The sequence below is a fragment of the Ailuropoda melanoleuca genome, chromosome 6, assembly GCF_002007445.2.
Source record: "Ailuropoda melanoleuca isolate Jingjing chromosome 6, ASM200744v2, whole genome shotgun sequence".
In the NCBI taxonomy this organism is placed as follows: domain Eukaryota; kingdom Metazoa; phylum Chordata; class Mammalia; order Carnivora; family Ursidae; genus Ailuropoda; species Ailuropoda melanoleuca.
Window position 1 is genome coordinate 121,714,165 of NC_048223.1, and position 22,627 is coordinate 121,736,791.

Here is a 22,627-nt window from a genome sequence, read left to right on the forward strand (position 1 = left end):
GTCTGCCATACGTTAGAAACACAAGGAGAGCTTTTAACAATTTAGACCTCCAGGCCCTTCTCCTAAGGATTCTGCTTTAAAAAGTGGCCTGAGGTGGGGTTCCAGTACAGGAATTTTTCCAAATTTCCCTAGGTGATTCTGTTATACAACCAAGATAGAGAATGAGAGAATGACTAACAAGGGGTGGAGTTCTAGATTTCCTTGGTGACCGGGCTTCCCCATCAGTAAGGTCAGGAAACAGTCCCTGCCCTCCTAGGGTGGTCAGGAGGGCTGACCACGTTGACGCAAGTGAACTGCTAACATAGTAAATTAACATGGGTCCTGAGTGAAGGCTTCCTACTGTTACCTTCATCGGTGGTATTCTAGATCCTTCTTCTTCTTTAACTCTGCCTATGGCGAACATCCTCAAGTCAGTTATCACTCACAAACACAGTGAGTCTTAAGAACTATTATTAAATCAAAAAAGTCTGGGTCCAGAAAATTCTGTTTCAACCAGTTCTGGAGAGGGAGCCTTCCTCCGGTCCCTGGAACCCCCATGAGGCATTCTCAACCTAGAAACTACAAGCATTCATTGTGGCTTCAGAAAACCAGATCATTCAGAGTCCTATACCAAAACACCATCCTAATTTCTAGAAAGGAAAAAAACAAAACCAAAAACAAACAACTCTGTTCTTCGGGGCCCAGGGCAGAATGCTCTTCAAGAAATCTGGAACTTACCTGGCGCATTTCCTTATAGTTGTGGTGCTTAAAATCCAGGTCGTCGGTGGTGGTCATTTCATTCCGTCGGTGATAATAGTTATTCGGATCTAGGGACAGAAATAGGGTTTTGAATTCACTCACGTATTCGGTTACTTGTGGTAGCTCTGTTTGCCTGTGTCATATGGAGACACAACCCAATCTCCAGCTTCTAACATATGCACAAAGGTGAGAGAGCCAACTTTGGAGAAGCATCTCAGGAGTCAGGATCAGCCAGTGGCGGAGAGGGGCCCGGAGCCAGAATGCCCGGTTCAAATCTCCACTGTTCTACATAAGTGCTGTGTGACCTTGGATAAGTCACTGGAGTAGTCTCTGCCTTAGTTTCTTCACCTGGAAACAGGAGAAAGGTACTTCCCTCATTGGTTCACTGTTGGTATGAGGTGGCATAATCTGTGTGCCTGGCAAACTGTTGGCTCTGAATGAATGAATGAGTGAATGAATGAATCAGCAAATGAATATCACAACTATATACATAAATGGAAGCTTCTGGAAGTACGGTGCACACTATTAGTTACTCACCCAGCATTCGGTCAGTGCACTTCCATCTTTCCTAACAGAAACCCTATGTGGTTTGGGAATCACCCCAATGCTTCCAGGAAACAGACCTCGCATCCCAGCTCAGGAAGCCAGCGTGACTGGTGTCAACCAATCAGAGCCCAGCAACGTCCTGGCCATTCTTCCTGGTCCAGATTGAAGGGAAGGACTTTAGTGGCACAGAGGAGTGAGTGAGACTCTCTCCAGAGTAGAGGGCAGAGGGAACCCCACCAGCATCAGGAGCTACTTCCAATCACGTGACTTGTCCAATTCCCTTACTCACTAAGCCAGGGGGCTGGGGTTTCTGTTGTTGGAGCTGGAGCACCCCAGCAGGCCATGATCGGGTATTTTAACACTGGTGGCCTATGGGGACCGGGATGTGGGGGTCTGGAAGGAGAAGTCTGTTCTTGACTTGATTCTCTTCCCCATATAAGTTGACCTTTTTCTTTAATACATATAAACCCTGTTGTGAATATAATTATAAGAAAAAGGACACTCAGAAGAAAGGACAGATTGGGGAAGAAGAGTGAGGAGGAGGATAAAGGGGAAGAGCCCTCAGTGGGTCTGGAGGTCTTTCCCCGGACCTGACCCACAGTTAGCCCGAGGGCATCTCCCTCTGGGGGATGAAGGCAGAAATCCTGGCCAGCTTCCGACTTGGAGAGAAAAGGTGCTTTAGACAGCTGGCTCTCCTAACCCAGACACCCTGTAGGCAAGGTTGGAGACAGCAGCTGTGGGTTTGATCCAAGAGGCTCGAAGGGGGATTCCAGAGGCAGTGGCAGAGTGGTGGGTGACAGAGGGATAAGCGTTTGCCCCGAGTGGTACTGGGAGCAGCGGGTCCCCCTTCATGCCATCAAAGGTGCTCCTCAAACCAGCACTCTGACTGCCTGTTCGACCCTGCCTGGACCTACTGAATCAGAATCCACCAGAAAAACAATCCCCACTGACTCCATAGGCTCGCCAGTCTGAGGAGCACGGTGTTAAAGGACCGAGCACGCTGCCAGTAGGAACGAGGCCCTCGAGGCGCACTGCACACAGCCACCAACACCCGAGCCACCGGGCAGGACCGCCGCCGTAACCGACCCTCAGGGGTCACTCAGTTTTCACCTCGAGAACTGAGGCTCCATGTAATGAGTTGAAAATCACATAAAGACCCACACACCAAAAGCCAGATTTTAATATCCGCAAAAGTATCATTTGCCAATAATACCATGAGAAACAAGGACTGTCACTGAAAGGGAGGAAATGGGAAGGCAGGCTGGCATTTTGTCCAGGAAAGAGCGGAAACCCATCAGGTTTGGCACAGGCACCCAAACACGTTCCACACACTTTCCTTCTGGGAGTGTGGGCTGACCACACCCAAGCTGCCGCCCCGTGGGTTTCCAAAGCTGTATGTTCCAAGGCAAAGGTAAAGCAGGTTTTTCACAGTAATTTACACTTCGTTTATCCGTATGATGTTCTCTAAGAACTACTCTACACTCCCCAAGTCCCAGAGGCCTCTTTCCAAAACTCTTTAAAGCCCCTTTGTCTTCAAGCACAAGTTATGCCTTCAAGGTTCTTAAAAACGATTGAAGAAAAGCAACGTTCTGCCTTCCATAAGACTAATCAATTTGCCTAGGGACAAGGGTACAAGTTCCAGAACTGTCTCAAGGGGCGCCTGGGTGGCACAGCGGTTAAGCGTCTGCCTTCGGCTCAGGGCGTGATCCCGGCGTTATGGGATCGAGCCCCACATCAGGCTCCTCNACAGGCACCCAAACACGTTCCACACACTTTCCTTCTGGGAGTGTGGGCTGACTACACCCAAGCTGCCGCCCCGTGGGTTTCCAAAGCTGTATGTTCCAAGGCAAAGGTAAAGCAGGTTTTTCACAGTAATTTACACTTCGTTTATCCGTATGATGTTCTCTAAGAACTACTCTACACTCCCCAAGTCCCAGAGGCCTCTTTCCAAAACTCTTTAAAGCCCCTTTGTCTTCAAGCACAAGTTATGCCTTCAAGGTTCTTAAAAACGATTGAAGAAAAACTCAGAACTCTAAGTACAAAGGAGTTTCACGTTTGGCAACGTTCTGCCTTCCATAAGACTAATCAATTTGCCTAGGGACAAGGGTACAAGTTCCAGAACTGTCTCAAAACCACAGGTCAGTATTCTTCACAATTTCCCATCAACCACATTTTGAGCAAATAATTCTTTGTCAATTGCTTCTGATTAGATAAAATGTTATTGAGAACCTATTAAGAGCTCAGTACTGCAGGTAAAGAGATGAGTAGGAATCAAATCTGGCCCTCTTGGGGCCCAGAGTCTGCAACCCCAGTCAGTTAGTCAAACCACTGGCCCCTTCTTCTTTCTGTGGGCAAAAGACCCCCTTTTCCTGTGGGGAATCTCTTGCAGATGGTCCAGGTCAAATTGCCTAGCCTGGCATGCTCAGTTATGAGTATGTGACCGAGGTCCAGCCATAAAACACATATCCTCTACCCACAGTCACTGGCTCAGAGGTGATCCCCAGATCCTAGGATCCAAGCTGGGAATCAGATGCCTTTTCTCCCAGAGCTGTAGGAGAAGAGTCTCCTTCCACTGGAGTTGCTCGGGTGATGGGATGAGCTTGGGGTGTTGATCTCCCTGTCTGTGAGATGGACAGAAGGGGAGGCCTGACTCCCGGAGAAGATCCTGACATCGGAGACTTGTTCTTGCCTGAAGCCAGAGTCAGAGTCAGATCCAGCCCTGGAATTTTCATTTATATGAGCCCAAATCCCTCCCCCCATTAAGCTAATTAGAATAGGGCTTCTGGCATTTGAAACGTAAGTCCTGATTCAGTGTTTGAGGCCTTTATCCACGCAGATGGAGCTTGGGACAATCAGTCTCCTGCTTCCTTTCGAGGGTGTGTTTTCACACGTCATATGTGCTGAACACCAGCAGATTCCTTCCAGAACACCTTAGTTACAGGGACAAACTCCCGACGGGGCATGTGGAGCCTAAAACCATCCCCCCAACTTTTCTTCTCTTATTCAGCGATTTAAAATCCTGCTCTGCCTGAACCTGTCTACTGATTGTACCTTTTGGGAGTTGAATTATGTCCCCTCTCCCAAAAAATATATGTGGGAGTTCTAAACCGAGAGACTTCCGAACGGGACCTTATTTGGAGAAAGGGTTTTTACAGAGGTCAGCAAGTTAAAATGAGGTCATTAGAGTTAGCCCTGACCCATTGTGCCTGGTGTCTCTAGCAAGGGGGATGCAGACGCAGAGGTCAGCATTCAGGGAGAAGGCTCTGTGGAGGTGAGAGCACAGATGGGGTGATGTATCTACAAGACAGGGAACCCAAAGGCTGCCAGCAGACCGCCCAGAAGCTGGGGTAGAGACAGAGAGCAGATTTTCCCTCACAGCCCCCGAAGGAGCCAGTCCTGCTGACGCTTTGATTTAGGTAGGACTTCTGGCCTCCAGAACTGAGACGATAACTTTCTATTATTCCAAACCACCCAGGTTGGGGCACTCCTTATGGCAGCCCTAGGAGACTGCTAGGAACCTGGGACACTCCAGCCTCCTTACCGCTGTGGACGCACCTGCCAGCTCCCTCCACGGGGCTCTTTTCATGACAACAGTGATAATCCAGACCACACCGCATCCTGGAAATTCAGGGGAGTACACCAAGATTCTTGGACGGTTCTGTTTTGTTATCTGCTTCTTTGGGGACCTTGCTCGACGGGAGCAGGTGCTCAGCGGGGAGAGGAAACGCCACCTTTGCTGGAAAGGAGGTTCACATGCAATCGAGAATAGCTGGGCTCACGACGCCTTTGACTTTCCCGTCCAGAGCAGGCAATCCATACAGGCAGCGATCGAGGTCACAGGGATGGTGGAGGGGATCGGAAGTGCCTACTCGATGGGCTCCGGGGTGTTTATGGGTTCACGACGAAGCTCGGAAAGCAGACAGAGCTGGTGCTTGCAACACATTGAGAATATACTAAATACCGCTGACCTGTACCTTTAACATGTTCACTGGACGTTACACGAGTTTCACCTCACTGTTTTAAAAGAAGAGCTGCCTGCTTCATAGAGTGCTGAGGACGACAAGGCCACCAGAGGCACAGAGTGACAGCAGCTCTCCCTCTGCCTGCCTCGAGGCCAGCCTCTCCCCACGAAGGGCTGCCACTGTAGCCCTGGGCCCTCCTGAAGCCCCAACGCCCCCCGCAGAGACGCCTGGGTGCAGACGGCCTGGTACCAACTGCAGACTGAGCGCCCAAGGGCTGGCCCCCTGGTGACAAGAAGTCACCTCTGCCCACGCCCCACCTGCCTGTTCTTATGACAAGGTCGTTCCAAGAGGAGCCAGGAGGAGAGCTGGGGCCCCTGGCAGAGCCCGTGTCGATGGCAGGTCACTACCGTCCGTGGGAGCATCAAACCCGTAGCTGCAAGTGGCTCCAAGGGGGGAGCAGCACGTCACTCAGGCTTATTTTCCTTTCGCCCCCATTTCCTATAATCCTGCCGCATAACAGCTCTGCTGGGCTGCACGCAGAAGCCCGCAACCCCTCGGATCGCTCCGCGGACACTGCCTCTCCAGATAGTCCTGGGGCCAAGCTGCAGCCCGACTGACAGGAGGACTCTCAGAAAAGACAGTTGTCAAGAGTGCTGAGGTTTTTTACGGTTCCCCAATAATCAACACGGGGTGGGTGGACCAAGAAGAGAAACCGCAGGTTTATTTATACTCAACAAGGGCACGTTGCCCTCAGTTGCATGGAGGATAGGCGCCGGGCCCCCCTGAATTGAGAAGGGTTCCCTGGGGGAAAGGATGCCCGACACGCTCCCTCAGTTACACTGCGAGAGCTCCGGGGGCAGCGAAGGTATCTGTCTTCTCCCAGAATCCCTGGGCCCTGCCTCAGAAGAACAGGCACGTCCTACATCTTTGATGTACGAATGCATGAGTGAGGAATGAATGAATGGGTGGACGGATGCACAGAGACCCCAATCAAGTTATCTGGGAAAGACTACTTATGAAAAGGATAACACTTTCTGGAGCCAGGAGACCTCTGAGAAGGGGCCCACTTCATGCTGTGATGCTATTCCCTAACTCCATGGCGGAACGAAGACAGGGAGGTAGGGCAGAGGGGGTGGTGAATGCCAGCCACATCCTCCGGACTGAGGACAATTATGGGACATTATGCCATTTCTGGGTCTCCAGTGTACTAGTTTTCTAGGACTGCCAGGACAAAGTATCACAAACTAGGCAGCTTGGACCAAAGTACCCTCTCACAGTTCTGAAGGATCACGGTGTGGGAGGAGCTGTGCATGCTCAAGGGTCAAGGAGAGGAGCTTTTCTTGCCTCTTCCTAGCTTCTGGAAGCTGCTGGCCACCCTTGGCTTATAGCCATATCATGTCAATCTCTGCCCCTGTCGTCATATGGTCTTGTCCCTCTGTCTCTCTGTTTTCTCTTCCTAAGGACACCAGTGATTGGATTTAGGGCCCACCCTGATCTTAGTTAATCACATCTGCAAAGACCCTCTTTCCAAATCAGATCACATTCTGAGGTCCCCGATGGATAGGAATCGGGGGGACGCTATTCAACCCAATGCAGTCCCTCATGGCATGCCCCATACAAAGGCCCACTGGGGGAGGACCGCCCACCTTTCTGAATGGAGCTACTCTGGTGCAATAAGAGGTAGGCTTCTTGCCATGTTCCTGAACCCAGGGCAGGAGGGAAGTCTGTGGTTCCCCATGTGACCTGCTATCTCATCCCCAAATCTCAGAGTCCTCTGCACAAGGGGGAGACATGAGAGGGAGGCATTCTGGTTTCTCGAAAAGCAGAGGCTTATCCCCATCAGCAGGTCTAAGAGCACCAGTAGCCTGCACGTTACACACAGAGGACAAAACAAAACCAGGACGAGAAGAAATGAGACATCTTCTCTCTCATCCTCCCACTGTCCATGGGGGCTGCTGACCTTAGAAATGAGTTAATCACAGAACCAAATGGTCCAACCAAGGGCAGTAAAAGATGGGGGGAGGGGAAAGTGGGGGAAATGACATTTGTTCTGCACTGACCAAGTAAGGGCACTCTACAAATGGCTCTTGCTTAGCCTTTGGGGGTCTGTGCATCAGGAATGGAAGAGCAGATGAACAATGACAAGGAAGAAAGAGCCCAGCCCGCATGCATTCCAGGCGAACAATAGCGACCTGCTCATGGAACTCATGGCTTTGAAAAGCAAGGTTCCATCAAGCCAGGGTGGGAGGAGGGAGGGGAAGGGAGTTCCCAGTCTCCATCTAAAAAGAAACAGATGTTTCAATCCCAATTGTTCCTCCTCTCCCAACCCGGAAGCCTGAGAGACAGGAAGTCAGAGGAAGACTGAGCCAGACAGGAAACGGAAAGCAGAGGAAAGGTCTAGGCTGAAGAGCACCATCTCAGCAGCATGGTGGCAGGCTATGGATCCCATTTGCTGGGATGACCAGGAGCCTTAGGGACAGAAATATTGACTGTCAGGTCTGTGTGGTTACATGCAGCAAAACCCCATTTTTATCCCCAAACCTCAGTGGTCAGTCTTCATGTGAGCTATCCTTGGAGACTGTTGCTCTCAAATCCAGGAGGAAGGGGGATGGTGAGCTGACCAGGAGCAGCGCTGGGAGAAGGCACAGAAAGCAGAAGGCAGAAGGCAACCCCCTGGCAAGTGCAGGAGACCACCCCAGGTAGCCCCAGAAATACTGGGGGGCGGGAGAGGAAGGGAGACTCAGGACCTTCCATAGGCACATGGGGAGGGCTTGAGTCATCTATGGGGATGCTTTAGGAAAGCGTGACACAGGAGTGGAAGGACTTAGTCCCAATTCTACAGGGAAGCTCTTATCTCCACTTCAGACATGAGAAAAGCAAAGCACGGGGCATTTCTACAAGTTTCGCGAGACCCCAGGTGCCAGGGGATGAGAGTAGACCATGAACCTGATCTACGCCAGAGCTCGTGCCCTTTCTGTCCACCCGGCTTCCCTGATAGGGACATGAATTCTTCTCTTTTTTTTTTTTCATATCACACAAGGCCTAGGCCACCAGTAACAGCAAAGGCAGTCTGCAGCTGGGACACAGCCCTTCCCATGAGCGCTTCTAGTTTCATCCAAAAGAGGCTGAACATGTCACCCTTAGCAAAGCAAGATAAAATAAGGGCCACTGCAACTTTGTGTTCTGATGCCTCTCTTTTCAAAACCCAGGCCAGGGCCCAAAATAATGAATGACCAGTTCCACGGGAACTGATTGTGGCCTTTGTGAAGAAAAGTGGAAGACAGCAAAGGGACTAGACTGATGAAGTGTCTTGCAGCTCTGCTGACCCATGCGAGCCCATCCGTCCCGTCCCTGATTTCTCCATATTGGTGAGGGTGGGGGTGTGGGTGGGGCTGGCTGAAACAGGTCAGCAAGACAGGTGGTGGTCTTGCAACTGAAATATTTTCTCAGGGATTTATACCTGCGAGGGCATGCGCACTAGGAGGAAGAAAGGCGATGCCGCGTGTCCAGTGCTCCTGGTCCCCCCGCAGGAATGACTGGGGTATCTGCCCTTAGCAGCTCCTCCGTGCTGGAGGGAAAACAAGCCCCTGCCCCAAGACCTCTGCCCGGCTCCAAGAACCCCAGACACCTCAGCCCTGTGCAGATGGAGGGCAGTCGCTCAGACCCGGCGGCAGGGAAGACGAGGTGCGAGGAGTGGCGCTCTCCTGGGGGAGGTCGGAATCACACCACAGCAGGAGCTGCTGAGCTGCACCGGGGCTCAAGCGTTGCCATCCCTGGCCCTGAAAGTCACTGCCTGGGCCCCTGCGCATGCTCCTGTTGCCTTGTGGTGAAATCATGTGTGGCATAATGGGGCCCTTTTCAGAAACAGAGAGCACACATGGCAGTATTGTTTACAACAGCGAAAGAGCTGAAAGCCACCTCTGTGACCTCGAAGTCGGCCAGTGTGTGTCTCAACCTGAACTATTCATTATTAAAAGTGTATCTTAGGAAGCTCTCCCCAGCTCCCGATATGCATAGATCTTTATGCATACTCATCCAAAATGGGCGAGTCCATTCAAATCTGGGGAAGAGGACTTCTTTTTACTTTTATTTATTTATTTTAGAGAGAAAGAGAGCACAAGTTGGGGGGGAGGCAGAGGGAGAGGGAGAGAATTTCAAGTAGACTCCCTACTGAGCATGGAGCCTGACATGGGGCTTGATCCCAGGACCCTGAGATCATGACCTGAGCCAAAATCAAGAGTCGGCCACTTAACCGACTAAGCCCCCAGGCGCCCCGACTTGTTTTTTTTTTTACTTTTTAAATAATGAACAACCTAGAGGGTATTATGTTAAGCGAAATAAGTCAGACTGAGAAAGACAAATACCATATGATTTCACTCATATGTGGAATCTTAAAAAAACCAAATGTATAAACAAGCAAACAAAAAGCAGAATCAGACCTCTAAGTACAGAGAACAAACTGGTGGCTGCCAGAGGGGAGGGGGGTGGGGGCTGGGCAAACACGGGGGAAGGGGAGTGGGAGACCCAGGCTTACAGTTATGCGATGAGTAAGTCACGGGAATAAAAGGCACAGCATAGGGGAGACAGCCTGTGATCCTGCAACAGCATTTACGGTGACAGATGGGAGCTCCACCCGTGGTGAACACAGCGTAATCTCCATGCTCTACACCCGAAACGCACGTGACACTGTGTGTCAACTGTGCTCAAATAGACAAATTTGAAAAAAGAAAAGGATAAGAAGCTATCTTTTGAATTAAAAAAATTTTAATTGTGGTACAACACATATCGAATTTACCACCCTAACCATCTTTAAGAGCCCAGTTCAGTAGTGTTACGTGTATCCACAGTGTTGTGAGACAGATCTCTAGGACTTTCTCATCTTGCAAAACTAAAACTGTAACCATAAACAACACTCCATTTTCTTTTCCTTTTGAGCTTTAAAAATCCTATTAATAGACCATGGCATGTGGTAATTCATTTTCCAGTTCAAAAATTTCTGGACACATTACTCATGAAAGCTTGAAAAGAGTCACCACCTTCCTCTGCCCTGCCCTGAGAGTCCTCAGGAAGATGGTAAGCACAGAACAAAGAGAGCAGAAGCAGAAGGTAAGTGAATTTTTCATAAACAAGTGTTCCAGGAAAGAAAGACTCTGGGCGGTTGCATTTAGACCACGAGGTCACCTTGGGATTGAGCAGCTGAGTTGGTTGGGTCATCTCTGTGTTTGGCCTCATTAACTTGCACAAAGAGACTGTGCCAACAGCAGGGCGATGAGCAAGGTTCACTCACGCACAGGGATGTGGGGGTCCCTGTGCCGTCCCAGTCCCTCAGATGTGACCGCCCCCAGGTGGCACGCACAAAGGCCAGTTCCCCTCTGGGCAGACTGCTAAGTAACTTCTAGAAGAGAAATGGCCCTAAATACTTGGGGTTGGAAATACAGCCATTCCAAGTCTATACTTGAAACCCACCTAGAATTCACATTGTAACTCAGTCTTGGAGTTTAAATGGCCTCAAGGCCCTATCTTCAAACACACACACACACACACACACACACACACACACACACCAAGAATAATTTCACAGGGAAATATTTATTTCATGAGACTCTCACAGGCTGACCTTTGCCCTTTACCAACAATGGATGAGTTCCTGCCCACAGAGAGAAACCATGACCATACTCTTTCAAGCAAGCAGATGGAGGCTATGCTGAGTGACACAGGAGAACAAGCCTCCTGGCCTGGCACAAAGAGGGCCTCTCAGACACCCACTTGCGTCTGTGTCTGCAGACTCTCTGTCCTCTGGACAGCCCAGCAGGCCCTGGGTGGCAGCAGGCGGGGCCTGTGGTGACCACTCCAGGACCAACCAGCCACAAAAGAAGGCCCAGGTCAGGCTGGCCTTCAACATCGTCTCTGGATCAGCCTTGAAAACGCACACACCCTTTGCACCAGTGACCCGATTTATCATAATCTAACGTCAGCACTCATCCTGTAACTGAATAATCCTGTAATTTACACAGCAGTCATACACGCGCACCATGACACAGAAACAAAGATGTCCTTGTGTGGTTCTTTATGGAACCAAAATATTGGAAACCACTAACTTCCCACTGTAAGGCAGATTAAAGACAGGATTTTTGTCTATAGACTAGATAAATGCATCCACAAGACAGATGGTCTCTAATAGTTTTAATGACATAAAAAAAAAAGTTTTGCAAGCTAGTAAGTCCAAATATATAACAAAGAGTCTGTCAGGTGTGAGTGTGTGAGGAGGTAGGCAGATAGACCCATGTTTCTCACCAATACAGAGTTTGTGTTCTAAAAATTCATACTTGGCAAAGCAAGAACTTGGATATTATGGGATTGAGAGAAAGCAATAAATGACATTAAATGTGCTTTGAAAAGCAATAAATGTAAGTTCATGGTGGGGGAGGGGGGGTTGGATGGCTACAGGAAGAGCCTGGTGGCTGCAGTGGCTCCTGGAGCATCAGAGCTGGTGGCACACCCTCCCCACCGGCCCCGGGCTGGGTGAGCCCCAAAGGAACAAGGCCTCCCTCTCCCACGAGATAAGACTGGTAAAGAAAGCTATAACCCAAAGCCGTGTTCCTTGTTCCCCAGGGATGGACCACGGGTGGACAGGGTTGTGGAAATGCCTACAGGCCCTAATGAAGAGCCTTAGGAATGTGCTGGGAGCTAGCTTCCTGCCCTGGAGATGCCCGGGTGGGATGGAGGGGCTGCCTTCTACAGGCTCCATATAGGCACAAACTCACAAGTTCCGAAAGGCCGGGCCAAGCCAGCCATGAGCCAGACCCGATCAGCCTGTCCAAGGCAGATACCGGCAGGGATCCAGATGACACACACGTGAACTCAAGCCCCCTTCTTCCTGCCACCCTGAGGTCACACCCAGATATCATCATGTGAAAGCAGGCCACGGGAAATAAAGAGTCATCTACCCAAAGACACAGGCACCCAAGCAAAGCGACTTAAACAGAAAGAGACTGTGTACATGGTCACATTTAAAATTAACTCCAGCCACCTCCTCTACTCTGAGTAGTGGGAGCACTCAAGGACAATTAAATATGCTACGAAAATTTTTCTCTTAATTTTTTTGCTTGCTTGCCTCCAAGTGGTAGCGTTGAGTGAATTTTCAGCCTCGAAACACACATCATCTTAAAATCCCGGTAGGCTAAACCACAGTTGGCACATCACTTGGCCCCCCAAATATTCATGGTGTTTCTGAGTGGGATCAGGGGAGGGTTTTATTTCGTTTCTTTCTGCTTAGCTAGGTTTTCGAAATATTCTGCAATAGATGTAGTTTTTGGGTTTTTGTTGTTGTTTTGCTGTCTTGTTNCAGATGGTCCAGGTCAAATTGCCTAGCCTGGCATGCTCAGTTATGAGTATGTGACCGAGGTCCAGCCATAAAACACATATCCTCTACCCACAGTCACTGGCTCAGAGGTGATCCCCAGATCCTAGGATCCAAGCTGGGAATCAGATGCCTTTTCTCCCAGAGCTGTAGGAGAAGAGTCTCCTTCCACTGGAGTTGCTCGGGTGATGGGATGAGCTTGGGGTGTTGATCTCCCTGTCTGTGAGATGGACAGAAGGGGAGGCCTGACTCCCGGAGAAGATCCTGACATCGGAGACTTGTTCTTGCCTGAAGCCAGAGTCAGAGTCAGATCCAGCCCTGGAATTTTCATTTATATGAGCCCAAATCCCTCCCCCCATTAAGCTAATTAGAATAGGGCTTCTGGCATTTGAAACGTAAGTCCTGATTCAGTGTTTGAGGCCTTTATCCACGCAGATGGAGCTTGGGACAATCAGTCTCCTGCTTTCTTTCGAGGGTGTGTTTTCACACGTCATATGTGCTGAACACCAGCAGATTCCTTCCAGAACACCTTAGTTACAGGGACAAACTCCCGACGGGGCATGTGGAGCCTAAAACCATCCCCCCAACTTTTCTTCTCTTATTCAGCGATTTAAAATCCTGCTCTGCCTGAACCTGTCTACTGATTGTACCTTTTGGGAGTTGAATTATGTCCCCTCTCCCAAAAAATATATGTGGGAGTTCTAAACCGAGAGACTTCCGAACGGGACCTTATTTGGAGAAAGGGTTTTTACAGAGGTCAGCAAGTTAAAATGAGGTCATTAGAGTTAGCCCTGACCCATTGTGCCTGGTGTCTCTAGCAAGGGGGATGCAGACGCAGAGGTCAGCATGCAGGGAGAAGGCTCTGTGGAGGTGAGAGCACAGATGGGGTGATGTATCTACAAGACAGGGAACCCAAAGACTGCCAGCAGACCGCCCAGAAGCTGGGGTAGAGACAGAGAGCAGATTTTCCCTCACAGACCCCGAAGGAGCCAGTCCTGCTGACGCTTTGATTTAGGTAGGACTTCTGGCCTCCAGGACTGAGACGATAACTTTCTATTATTCCAAACCACCCAGGTTGGGGCACTCCTTACGGCAGCCCTAGGAGACTGCTAGGAACCTGGGACACTCCAGCCTCCTTACCGCTGTGGACACACCTGCCAGCTCCCTCCACGGGGCTCTTTTCATGACAACAGTGATAATCCAGACCACACCGCATCCTGGAAATTCAGGGGAGTATACCAAGATTCTTGGACGGTTCTGTTTTGTTATCTGCTTCTTTGGGGACCCTGCTCGACGGGAGCAGGTGCTCAGCGGGGAGAGGAGACGCTACCTTTGCTGGAAAGGAGGTTCACATGCAATCGAGAATAGCTGGACTCACGACGCCTTTGACTTTCCCGTCCAGAGCAGGCAATCCATACAGGCAGAGATCGAGGTCACAGGGATGGTGGAGGGGATCGGAAGTGCCTACTCGATGGGCTCCGGGGTGTTTATGGGTCCACGACGAAGCTCGGAAAGCAGACAGAGCTGGTGCTTGCAACACATTGAGAATATACTAAATACCACTGACCTGTACCTTTAACATGTTCACTGGACGTTACACGAGTTTCACCTCATTGTTTTAAAAGAAGAGCTGCCTGCTTCATAGAGTGCTGAGGACGACAAGGCCACCAGAGGCACAGAGTGACAGCAGCTCTCCCTCTGCCTGCCTCGAGGCCAGCCTCTCCCCACGAAGGGCTGCCACTGTAGCCCTGGGCCCTCCTGAAGCCCCAACGCTCCCCGCAGAGACGCCTGGGTGCAGACGGCCTGGTACCAACTGCAGACTGAGCGCCCAAGGGCTGGCCCCCTGGTGACAAGAAGTCACCTCTGCCCACGCCCCACCTGCCTGTTCTTATGACAAGGTCGTTCCAAGAGGAGCCAGGAGGAGAGCTGGGGCCCCTGGCAGAGCCCGTGTCGATGGCAGGTCACTACCGTCCGTGGGAGCATCAAACCCGTAGCTGCAAGTGGCTCCAAGGGGGGAGCAGCACGTCACTCAGGCTTATTTTCCTTTCGCCCCCATTTCCTATAATCCTGCCGCATAACAGCTCTGCTGGGCTGCACGCAGAAGCCCGCAACCCCTCGGATCGCTCCGCGGACACTGCCTCTCCAGATATTCCTGGGGCCAAGCTGCAGCCCGACTGACAGGAGGATTCTCAGAAAAGACAGTTGTCAAGAGTGCTGAGGTTTTTTACGGTTCCCCAATAATCAACACGGGGTGGGTGGACCAAGAAGAGAAACCGCAGGTTTATTTATACTCAACAAGGGCACGTTGCCCTCAGTTGCATGGAGGATAGGCGCCGGGCCCCCCTGAATTGAGAAGGGTTCCCTGGGGGAAAGGATGCCCGACACGCTCCCTCAGTTACACTGCGAGAGCTCCGGGGGCAGTGAAGGTATCTGTCTTCTCCCAGAATCCCTGGGCCCTGCCTCAGAAGAACAGGCACGTCCTACATCTTTGATGTACGAATGCATGAGTGAGGAATGAATGAATGGGTGGACGGATGCACAGAGACCCCAATCAAGTTATCTGGGAAAGACTACTTATGAAAAGGATAACACTTTCTGGAGCCAGGAGAGCTCTGAGAAGGGGCCCACTTCATGCTGTGATGCTATTCCCTAACTCCATGGCGGAACGAAGACAGGGAGGTAGGGCAGAGGGGGTGGTGAATGCCAGCCACATCCTCGGGACTGAGGACAATTATGGGACATTATGCCATTTCTGGGTCTCCAGTGTACTAGTTTTCTAGGACTGCCAGGACAAAGTGTCACAAACTAGGCAGCTTGGACCAAAGTACCCTCTCACAGTTCTGAAGGATCACGGTGTGGGAGGAGCTGTGCATGTTCAAGGGTCAAGGAGAGGAGCTTTTCTTGCCTCTTCCTAGCTTCTGGAAGCTGCTGGCCACCCTTGGCTTATAGCCATATCATGTCAATCTCTGCCCCTGTCGTCATATGGTCTTGTCCTTCTGTCTCTCTGTTTTCTCTTCCTAAGGACACCAGTGATTGGATTTAGGGCCCACCCTGATCTTAGTTAATCACATCTGCAAAGACCCTCTTTCCAAATCAGATCACATTCTGAGGTCCCCGATGGATAGGAACTGGGGGACGCTATTCAACCCAATGCAGTCCCTCATGGCATGCCCGCTACAAAGGCCCACTGGGGGAGGACCGCCCACCTTTCTGAATGGAGCTACTCTGGTGCAATAAGAGGTAGGCTTCTTGCCATGTTCCTGAACCCAGGGCAGGAGGGAAGTCTGTGGTTCCCCATGTGACCTGCTATCTCATCCCCAAATCTCAGAGTCCTCTGCACAAGGGGGAGACATGAGAGGGAGGCATTTCTGGTTTCTCGAAAAGCAGAGGCTTATCCCCATCAGCAGGTCTAAGAGCACCAGTAGCCTGCACGTTACACACAGAGGACAAAACAAAACCAGGACGAGAAGAAATGAGACATCTTCTCTCTCATCCTCCCACTGTCCATGGGGGCTGCTGACCTTAGAAATGAGTTAATCACAGAACCAAATGGTCCAACCAAGGGCAGTAAAAGATGGGGGGAGGGGAAAGTGGGGGAAATGACATTTGTTCTGCACTGACCAAGTAAGGGCACTCTACAAATGGCTCTTGCTTAGCCTTTGGGGGTCTGTGCATCAGGAATGGAAGAGCAGATGAACAATGACAAGGAAGAAAGAGCCCAGCCCGCATGCATTCCAGGCGAACAATAGCGACCTGCTCATGGAACTCATGGCTTTGAAAAGCAAGGTTCCATCAAGCCAGGGTGGGAGGAGGGAGGGGAAGGGAGTTCCCAGTCTCCATCTAAAAAGAAACAGATGTTTCAATCCCAATTGTTCCTCCTCTCCCAACCCGGAAGCCTGAGAGACAGGAAGTCAGAGGAAGACTGAGCCAGACAGGAAACGGAAAGCAGAGGAAAGGTCTAGGCTGAAGAGCACCATCTCAGCAGCATGGTGGCAGGCCATGGATCCCATTTGCTGGGATGACCAGGAGCCTTAGGGACAGAAATATTGACTGTCAGGTCTGTGTGGTTACATGCAGCAAAACCCCATTTTTATCCCCAAACCTCAGTGGTCAGTCTTCATGTGAGCTATCCTTGGAGACTGTTGCTCTCAAATCCAGGAGGAAGGGGGATGGTGAGCTGACCAGGAGCAGCGCTGGGAGAAGGCACAGAAAGCAGAAGGCAGAAGGCAACCCCCTGGCAAGTGCAGGAGACCACCCCAGGTAGCCCCAGAAATACTGGGGGGCGGGAGAGGAAGGGAGACTCAGGACCTTCCATAGGCACATGGGGAGGGCTTGAGTCATCTATGGGGATGCTTTAGGAAAGCGTGACACAGGAGTGGAAGGACTTAGTCCCAATTCTACAGGGAAGCTCTTATCTCCACTTCAGACATGAGAAAAGCAAAGCACGGGGCATTTCTACAAGTTTCGCGAGACCCCAGGTGCCAGGGGATGAGAGTAGACCATGAACCTGATCTACGCCAGAGCTCGTGCCCTTTCTGTCCACCCGGCTTCCCTGATAGGGACATGAATTCTTCTCTTTTTTTTTTTTCATATCACACAAGGCCTAGGCCACCAGTAACAGCAAAGGCAGTCTGCAGCTGGGACACAGCCCTTCCCATGAGCGCTTCTAGTTTCATCCAAAAGAGGCTGAACACGTCACCCTTAGCAAAGCAAGATAAAATAAGGGCCACTGCAACTTTGTGTTCTGATGCCTCTCTTTTCAAAACCCAGGCCAGGGCCCAAAATAATGAATGACCAGTTCCACGGGACGGTAGGTATTCAGATTGTGGCCTTTGTGAAGAAAAGTGGAAGACAGCAAAGGGACTAGACTGATGAAGTGTCTTGCAGCTCTGCTGACCCATGCGAGCCCATCCGTCCCGTCCCTGATTTCTCCATATTGGTGAGGGTGGGGGTGTGGGTGGGGCTGGCTGAAACAGGTCAGCAAGACAGGTGGTGGTCTTGCAACTGAAATATTTTCTCAGGGATTTATACCTGCGAGGGCATGCGCACTAGGAGGAAGAAAGGCGATGCCGCGTGTCCAGTGCTCCCGGTCCCCCCGCAGGAATGACTGGGGTATCTGCCCTTAGCAGCTCCTCCGTGCTGGAGGGAAAACAAGCCCCTGCCCCCAGACCTCTGCCCGGCTCCAAGAACCCCAGACACCTCAGCCCTGTGCAGATGGAGGGCAGCCGCTCAGACCCGGCGGCAGGGAAGACGAGGTGCGAGGAGCGGCGCTCTCCCGGGGGAGGTCGGAATCACACCACAGCAGGAGCTGCTGAGCTGCACCGGGGCTCAAGCGTTGCCATCCCTGGCCCTGAAAGTCACTGCCTGGGCCCCTGCGCATGCTCCTGTTGCCTTGTGGTGAAATCATGTGTGGCATAATGGGGCCCTTTTCAGAAACAGAGAGCACACATGGCAGTATTGTTTACAACAGCGAAAGAGCTGAAAGCCACCTCTGTGACCTCGAAGTCGGCCAGTGTGTGTCTCAACCTGAACTATTCATTATTAAAAGTGTATCTTAGGAAGCTCTCCCCAGCTCCCGATATGCATAGATCTTTATGCATACTCATCCAAAATGGGCGAGTCCATTCAAATCTGGGGAAGAGGACTTCTTTTTACTTTTATTTATTTATTTTAGAGAGAAAGAGAGCACAAGTTGGGGGGGAGGCAGAGGGAGAGGGAGAGAATTTCAAGTAGACTCCCTACTGAGCATGGAGCCTGACATGGGGCTTGATCCCAGGACCCTGAGATCATGACCTGAGCCAAAATCAAGAGTCGGCCACTTAACCGACTAAGCCCCCAGGCGCCCCGACTTGTTTTTTTTTTTTACTTTTTAAATAATGAACAACCTAGAGGGTATTATGTTAAGCGAAATAAGTCAGACTGAGAAAGACAAATACCATATGATTTCACTCATATGTGGAATCTTAAAAAAACCAAATGTATAAACAAGCAAACAAAAAGCAGAATCAGACCTCTAAGTACAGAGAACAAACTGGTGGCTGCCAGAGGGGAGGGGGGTGGGGGCTGGGCAAACACGGGGGAAGGGGAGTGGGAGACCCAGGCTTACAGTTATGCGATGAGTAAGTCACGGGAATAAAAGGCACAGCATAGGGGAGACAGCCTGTGATCCTGCAACAGCATTTACGGTGACAGATGGGAGCTCCACCCGTGGTGAACACAGCGTAATCTCCATGCTCTACACCCGAAACGCACGTGACACTGTGTGTCAACTGTGCTCAAATAGACAAATTTGAAAAAAGAAAAGGATAAGAAGCTATCTTTTGAATTAAAAAAATTTTAATTGTGGTACAACACATATCGAATTTACCACCCTAACCATCTTTAAGAGCCCAGTTCAGTAGTGTTACGTGTATCCACAGTGTTGTGAGACAGATCTCTAGGACTTTCTCATCTTGCAAAACTAAAACTGTAACCATAAACAACACTCCATTTTCTTTTCCTTTTGAGCTTTAAAAATCCTATTAATAGACCATGGCATGTGGTAATTCATTTTCCAGTTCAAAAATTTCTGGACACATTACTCATGAAAGCTTGAAAAGAGTCACCACCTTCCTCTGCCCTGCCCTGAGAGTCCTCAGGAAGATGGTAAGCACAGAACAAAGAGAGCAGAAGCAGAAGGTAAGTGAATTTTTCATAAACAAGTGTTCCAGGAAAGAAAGACTCTGGGCGGTTGCATTTAGACCACGAGGTCACCTTGGGATTGAGCAGCTGAGTTGGTTGGGTCATCTCTGTGTTTGGCCTCATTAACTTGCACAAAGAGACTGTGCCAACAGCAGGGCGATGAGCAAGGTTCACTCACGCACATGGATGTGGGGGTCCCTGTGCCGTCCCAGTCCCTCAGATGTGACCGCCCCCAGGTGGCACGCACAAAGGCCAGTTCCCCTCTGGGCAGACTGCTAAGTAACTTCTAGAAGAGAAATGGCCCTAAATACTTGGGGTTGGAAATACAGCCATTCCAAGTCTATACTTGAAACCCACCTAGAATTCACATTGTAACTCAGTCTTGGAGTTTAAATGGCCTCAAGGCCCTATCTTCAAACACACACACACACACACACACACACACACACACACACCAAGAATAATTTCACAGGGAAATATTTATTTCATGAGACTCTCACAGGCTGACCTTTGCCCTTTACCAACAATGGATGAGTTCCTGCCCACAGAGAGAAACCATGACCATACTCTTTCAAGCAAGCAGATGGAGGCTATGCTGAGTGACACAGGAGAACAAGCCTCCTGGCCTGGCACAAAGAGGGCCTCTCAGACACCCGCTTGCGTCTGTGTCTGCAGACTCTCTGTCCTCTGGACAGCCCAGCAGGCCCTGGGTGGCAGCAGGCGGGGCCTGTGGTGACCACTCCAGGACCAACCAGCCACAAAAGAAGGCCCAGGTCAGGCTGGCCTTCAACATCGTCTCTGGATCAGCCTTGAAAACGCACACACCCTTTGCACCAGTGACCCGATTTATCATAATCTAACGTCAGCACTCATCCTGTAACTGAATAATCCTGTAATTTACACAGCAGTCATACACGCGCACCATGACACAGAAACAAAGATGTCCTTGTGTGGTTCTTTATGGAACCAAAATATTGGAAACCACTAACTTCCCACTGTAAGGCAGATTAAAGACAGGATTTTTGTCTATAGACTAGATAAATGCATCCACAAGACAGATGGTCTCTAATAGTTTTAATGACATAAAAAAAAAAGTTTTGCAAGCTAGTAAGTCCAAATATATAACAAAGAGTCTGTCAGGTGTGAGTGTGTGAGGAGGTAGGCAGATAGACCCATGTTTCTCACCAATACAGAGTTTGTGTTCTAAAAATTCATACTTGGCAAAGCAAGAACTTGGATATTATGGGATTGAGAGAAAGCAATAAATGACATTAAATGTGCTTTGAAAAGCAATAAATGTAAGTTCATGGTGGGGGAGGGGGGGTTGGATGGCTACAGGAAGAGCCTGGTGGCTGCAGTGGCTCCTGGAGCATCAGAGCTGGTGGCACACCCTCCCCACCGGCCCCGGGCTGGGTGAGCCCCAAAGGAACAAGGCCTCCCTCTCCCACGAGATAAGACTGGTAAAGAAAGCTATAACCCAAAGCCGTGTTCCTTGTTCCCCAGGGATGGACCACGGGTGGACAGGGTTGTGGAAATGCCTACAGGCCCTAATGAAGAGCCTTAGGAATGTGCTGGGAGCTAGCTTCCTGCCCTGGAGATGCCCGGGTGGGATGGAGGGGCTGCCTTCTACAGGCTCCATATAGGCACAAACTCACAAGTTCCAAAAGGCCGGGCCAAGCCAGCCATGAGCCAGACCCGATCAGCCTGTCCAAGGCAGATACCGGCAGGGATCCAGATGACACACACGTGAACTCAAGCCCCCTTCTTCCTGCCACCCTGAGGTCACACCCAGATATCATCATGTGAAAGCAGGCCACGGGAAATAAAGAGTCATCTACCCAAAGACACAGGCACCCAAGCAAAGCGACTTAAACAGAAAGAGACTGTGTACATGGTCACATTTAAAATTAACTCCAGCCACCTCCTCTACTCTGAGTAGTGGGAGCACTCAAGGACAATTAAATATGCTACGAAAATTTTTCTCTTAATTTTTTTGCTTGCTTGCCTCCAAGTGGTAGCGTTGAGTGAATTTTCAGCCTCGAAACACACATCATCTTAAAATCCCGGTAGGCTAAACCACAGTTGGCACATCACTTGGCCCCCCAAATATTCATGGTGTTTCTGAGTGGGATCAGGGGAGGGTTTTATTTCGTTTCTTTCTGCTTAGCTAGGTTTTCGAAATATTCTGCAATAGATGTAGTTTTTGGGTTTTTGTTGTTGTTTTGCTGTCTTGTTTTTTTTTTTTTTTTTTTTTTTCTTTGCATGAGAACAAGATTGCTTGGTGTGTTTGTGGTTACTTCAGCTAGGCACCTGTTCACCCCCCCCCCGCCCCGCAGCAAGTCGAGAAGGGCAGGCTCACCTGGCAGCGGACAGCCAAGGATCTCCATCCTCATACAGATGCTCCCGTTGTCGAACCAGGACCGCGGATTAATGCGGATGTAGCGGGCCACCATGGGGACGGGCAGCTCGTTGAGAACAGGGATCTCCTTTTCACTGTTTCCTTCAAATATCTACTTGTGCACAAGGGGGGGGGAGGCGAATCTTTTAGAGCTCCGTTGTCAAGGGATAAAAGAGTAACTCACTCATTCCATAAGANTGGGGGGGGGGGAAGGCGAATCTTTTAGAGCTCCGTTGTCAAGGGATAAAAGAGTAACTCACTCATTCCATAAGACCTCACTGAGGAACACCCAATGTGTGCTGGGCATGGAGGGGAAAAGAGAAATGAATCAGGCATGGAGCCTGCCCTCAGGAAGCCCCCATCTACCTGGGTAGCGGAGAGAGGAGGAGGAGGGAATACTTTGATAATCTGGGTGAAACCTATTAGTGCCATGGCAGAGGGATAGCCACGGAGTTTTGGGATTTCAGAAGAAGGAAAGGACCAGGCAGAGCTTTAGGGAGCAGGTGGCATCCGAACTGGCCTTGAAGGAAAACTATTTAGATCTGTGGGACGGGAAGGATTCTAGAGAAAAGCACCAGGAATGACTGGAGAAGCCCAGAGGTGGGCTTCAGAAGGAACAGAGCAGCTGGCCCGCTCTTCCTGGAACACAGGGGGAGTGTGCGGAGGGGGTAAGAAAGAGAAAGAAGGTTGAAACCAAAGATGCCGAAAGGTGGTGAAAGACTCTGGATACCATGAGGAAGGATGTGCTTGAGAACCTGATGATGAGGGTGACATGATCAGAACTGGCTAATCTGGAGTGAATCACGGAGCAGAAAGCTGGATTATTAAAGACAGTTGGAGAACGGCTGCAACCGAGTAGCTGTNAAGTTGGAGAACTGCTGCAACCGAGTAGCTGTGAGGGGTGCCAGCATACCCACCTGTGCCACAGGACCCCCAAGGCTG

At 50.3% G+C, this 22,627-nt stretch overlaps 1 protein-coding gene across 4 annotated transcripts in view; it reads right to left on the minus strand.

Moving 5' to 3' along the window:
- The window catches only part of CPXM2 (carboxypeptidase X, M14 family member 2), a 146,560-nt gene that overhangs the window by 29,305 nt on the left and 94,628 nt on the right, over nt 1–22,627 (minus strand). For all 4 annotated transcript variants that reach the window (XM_034663392.1, XM_034663395.1, XM_034663394.1 and 1 more), the window contains exons 6-7: nt 21,647–21,797; nt 718–806 (exon numbers count right to left, since the gene is read on the minus strand). In XM_034663392.1, coding sequence (XP_034519283.1) covers nt 718–806; nt 21,647–21,797 — 240 coding nt within the window. The remainder of the gene's footprint in view (nt 1–717; nt 807–21,646; nt 21,798–22,627) is intronic.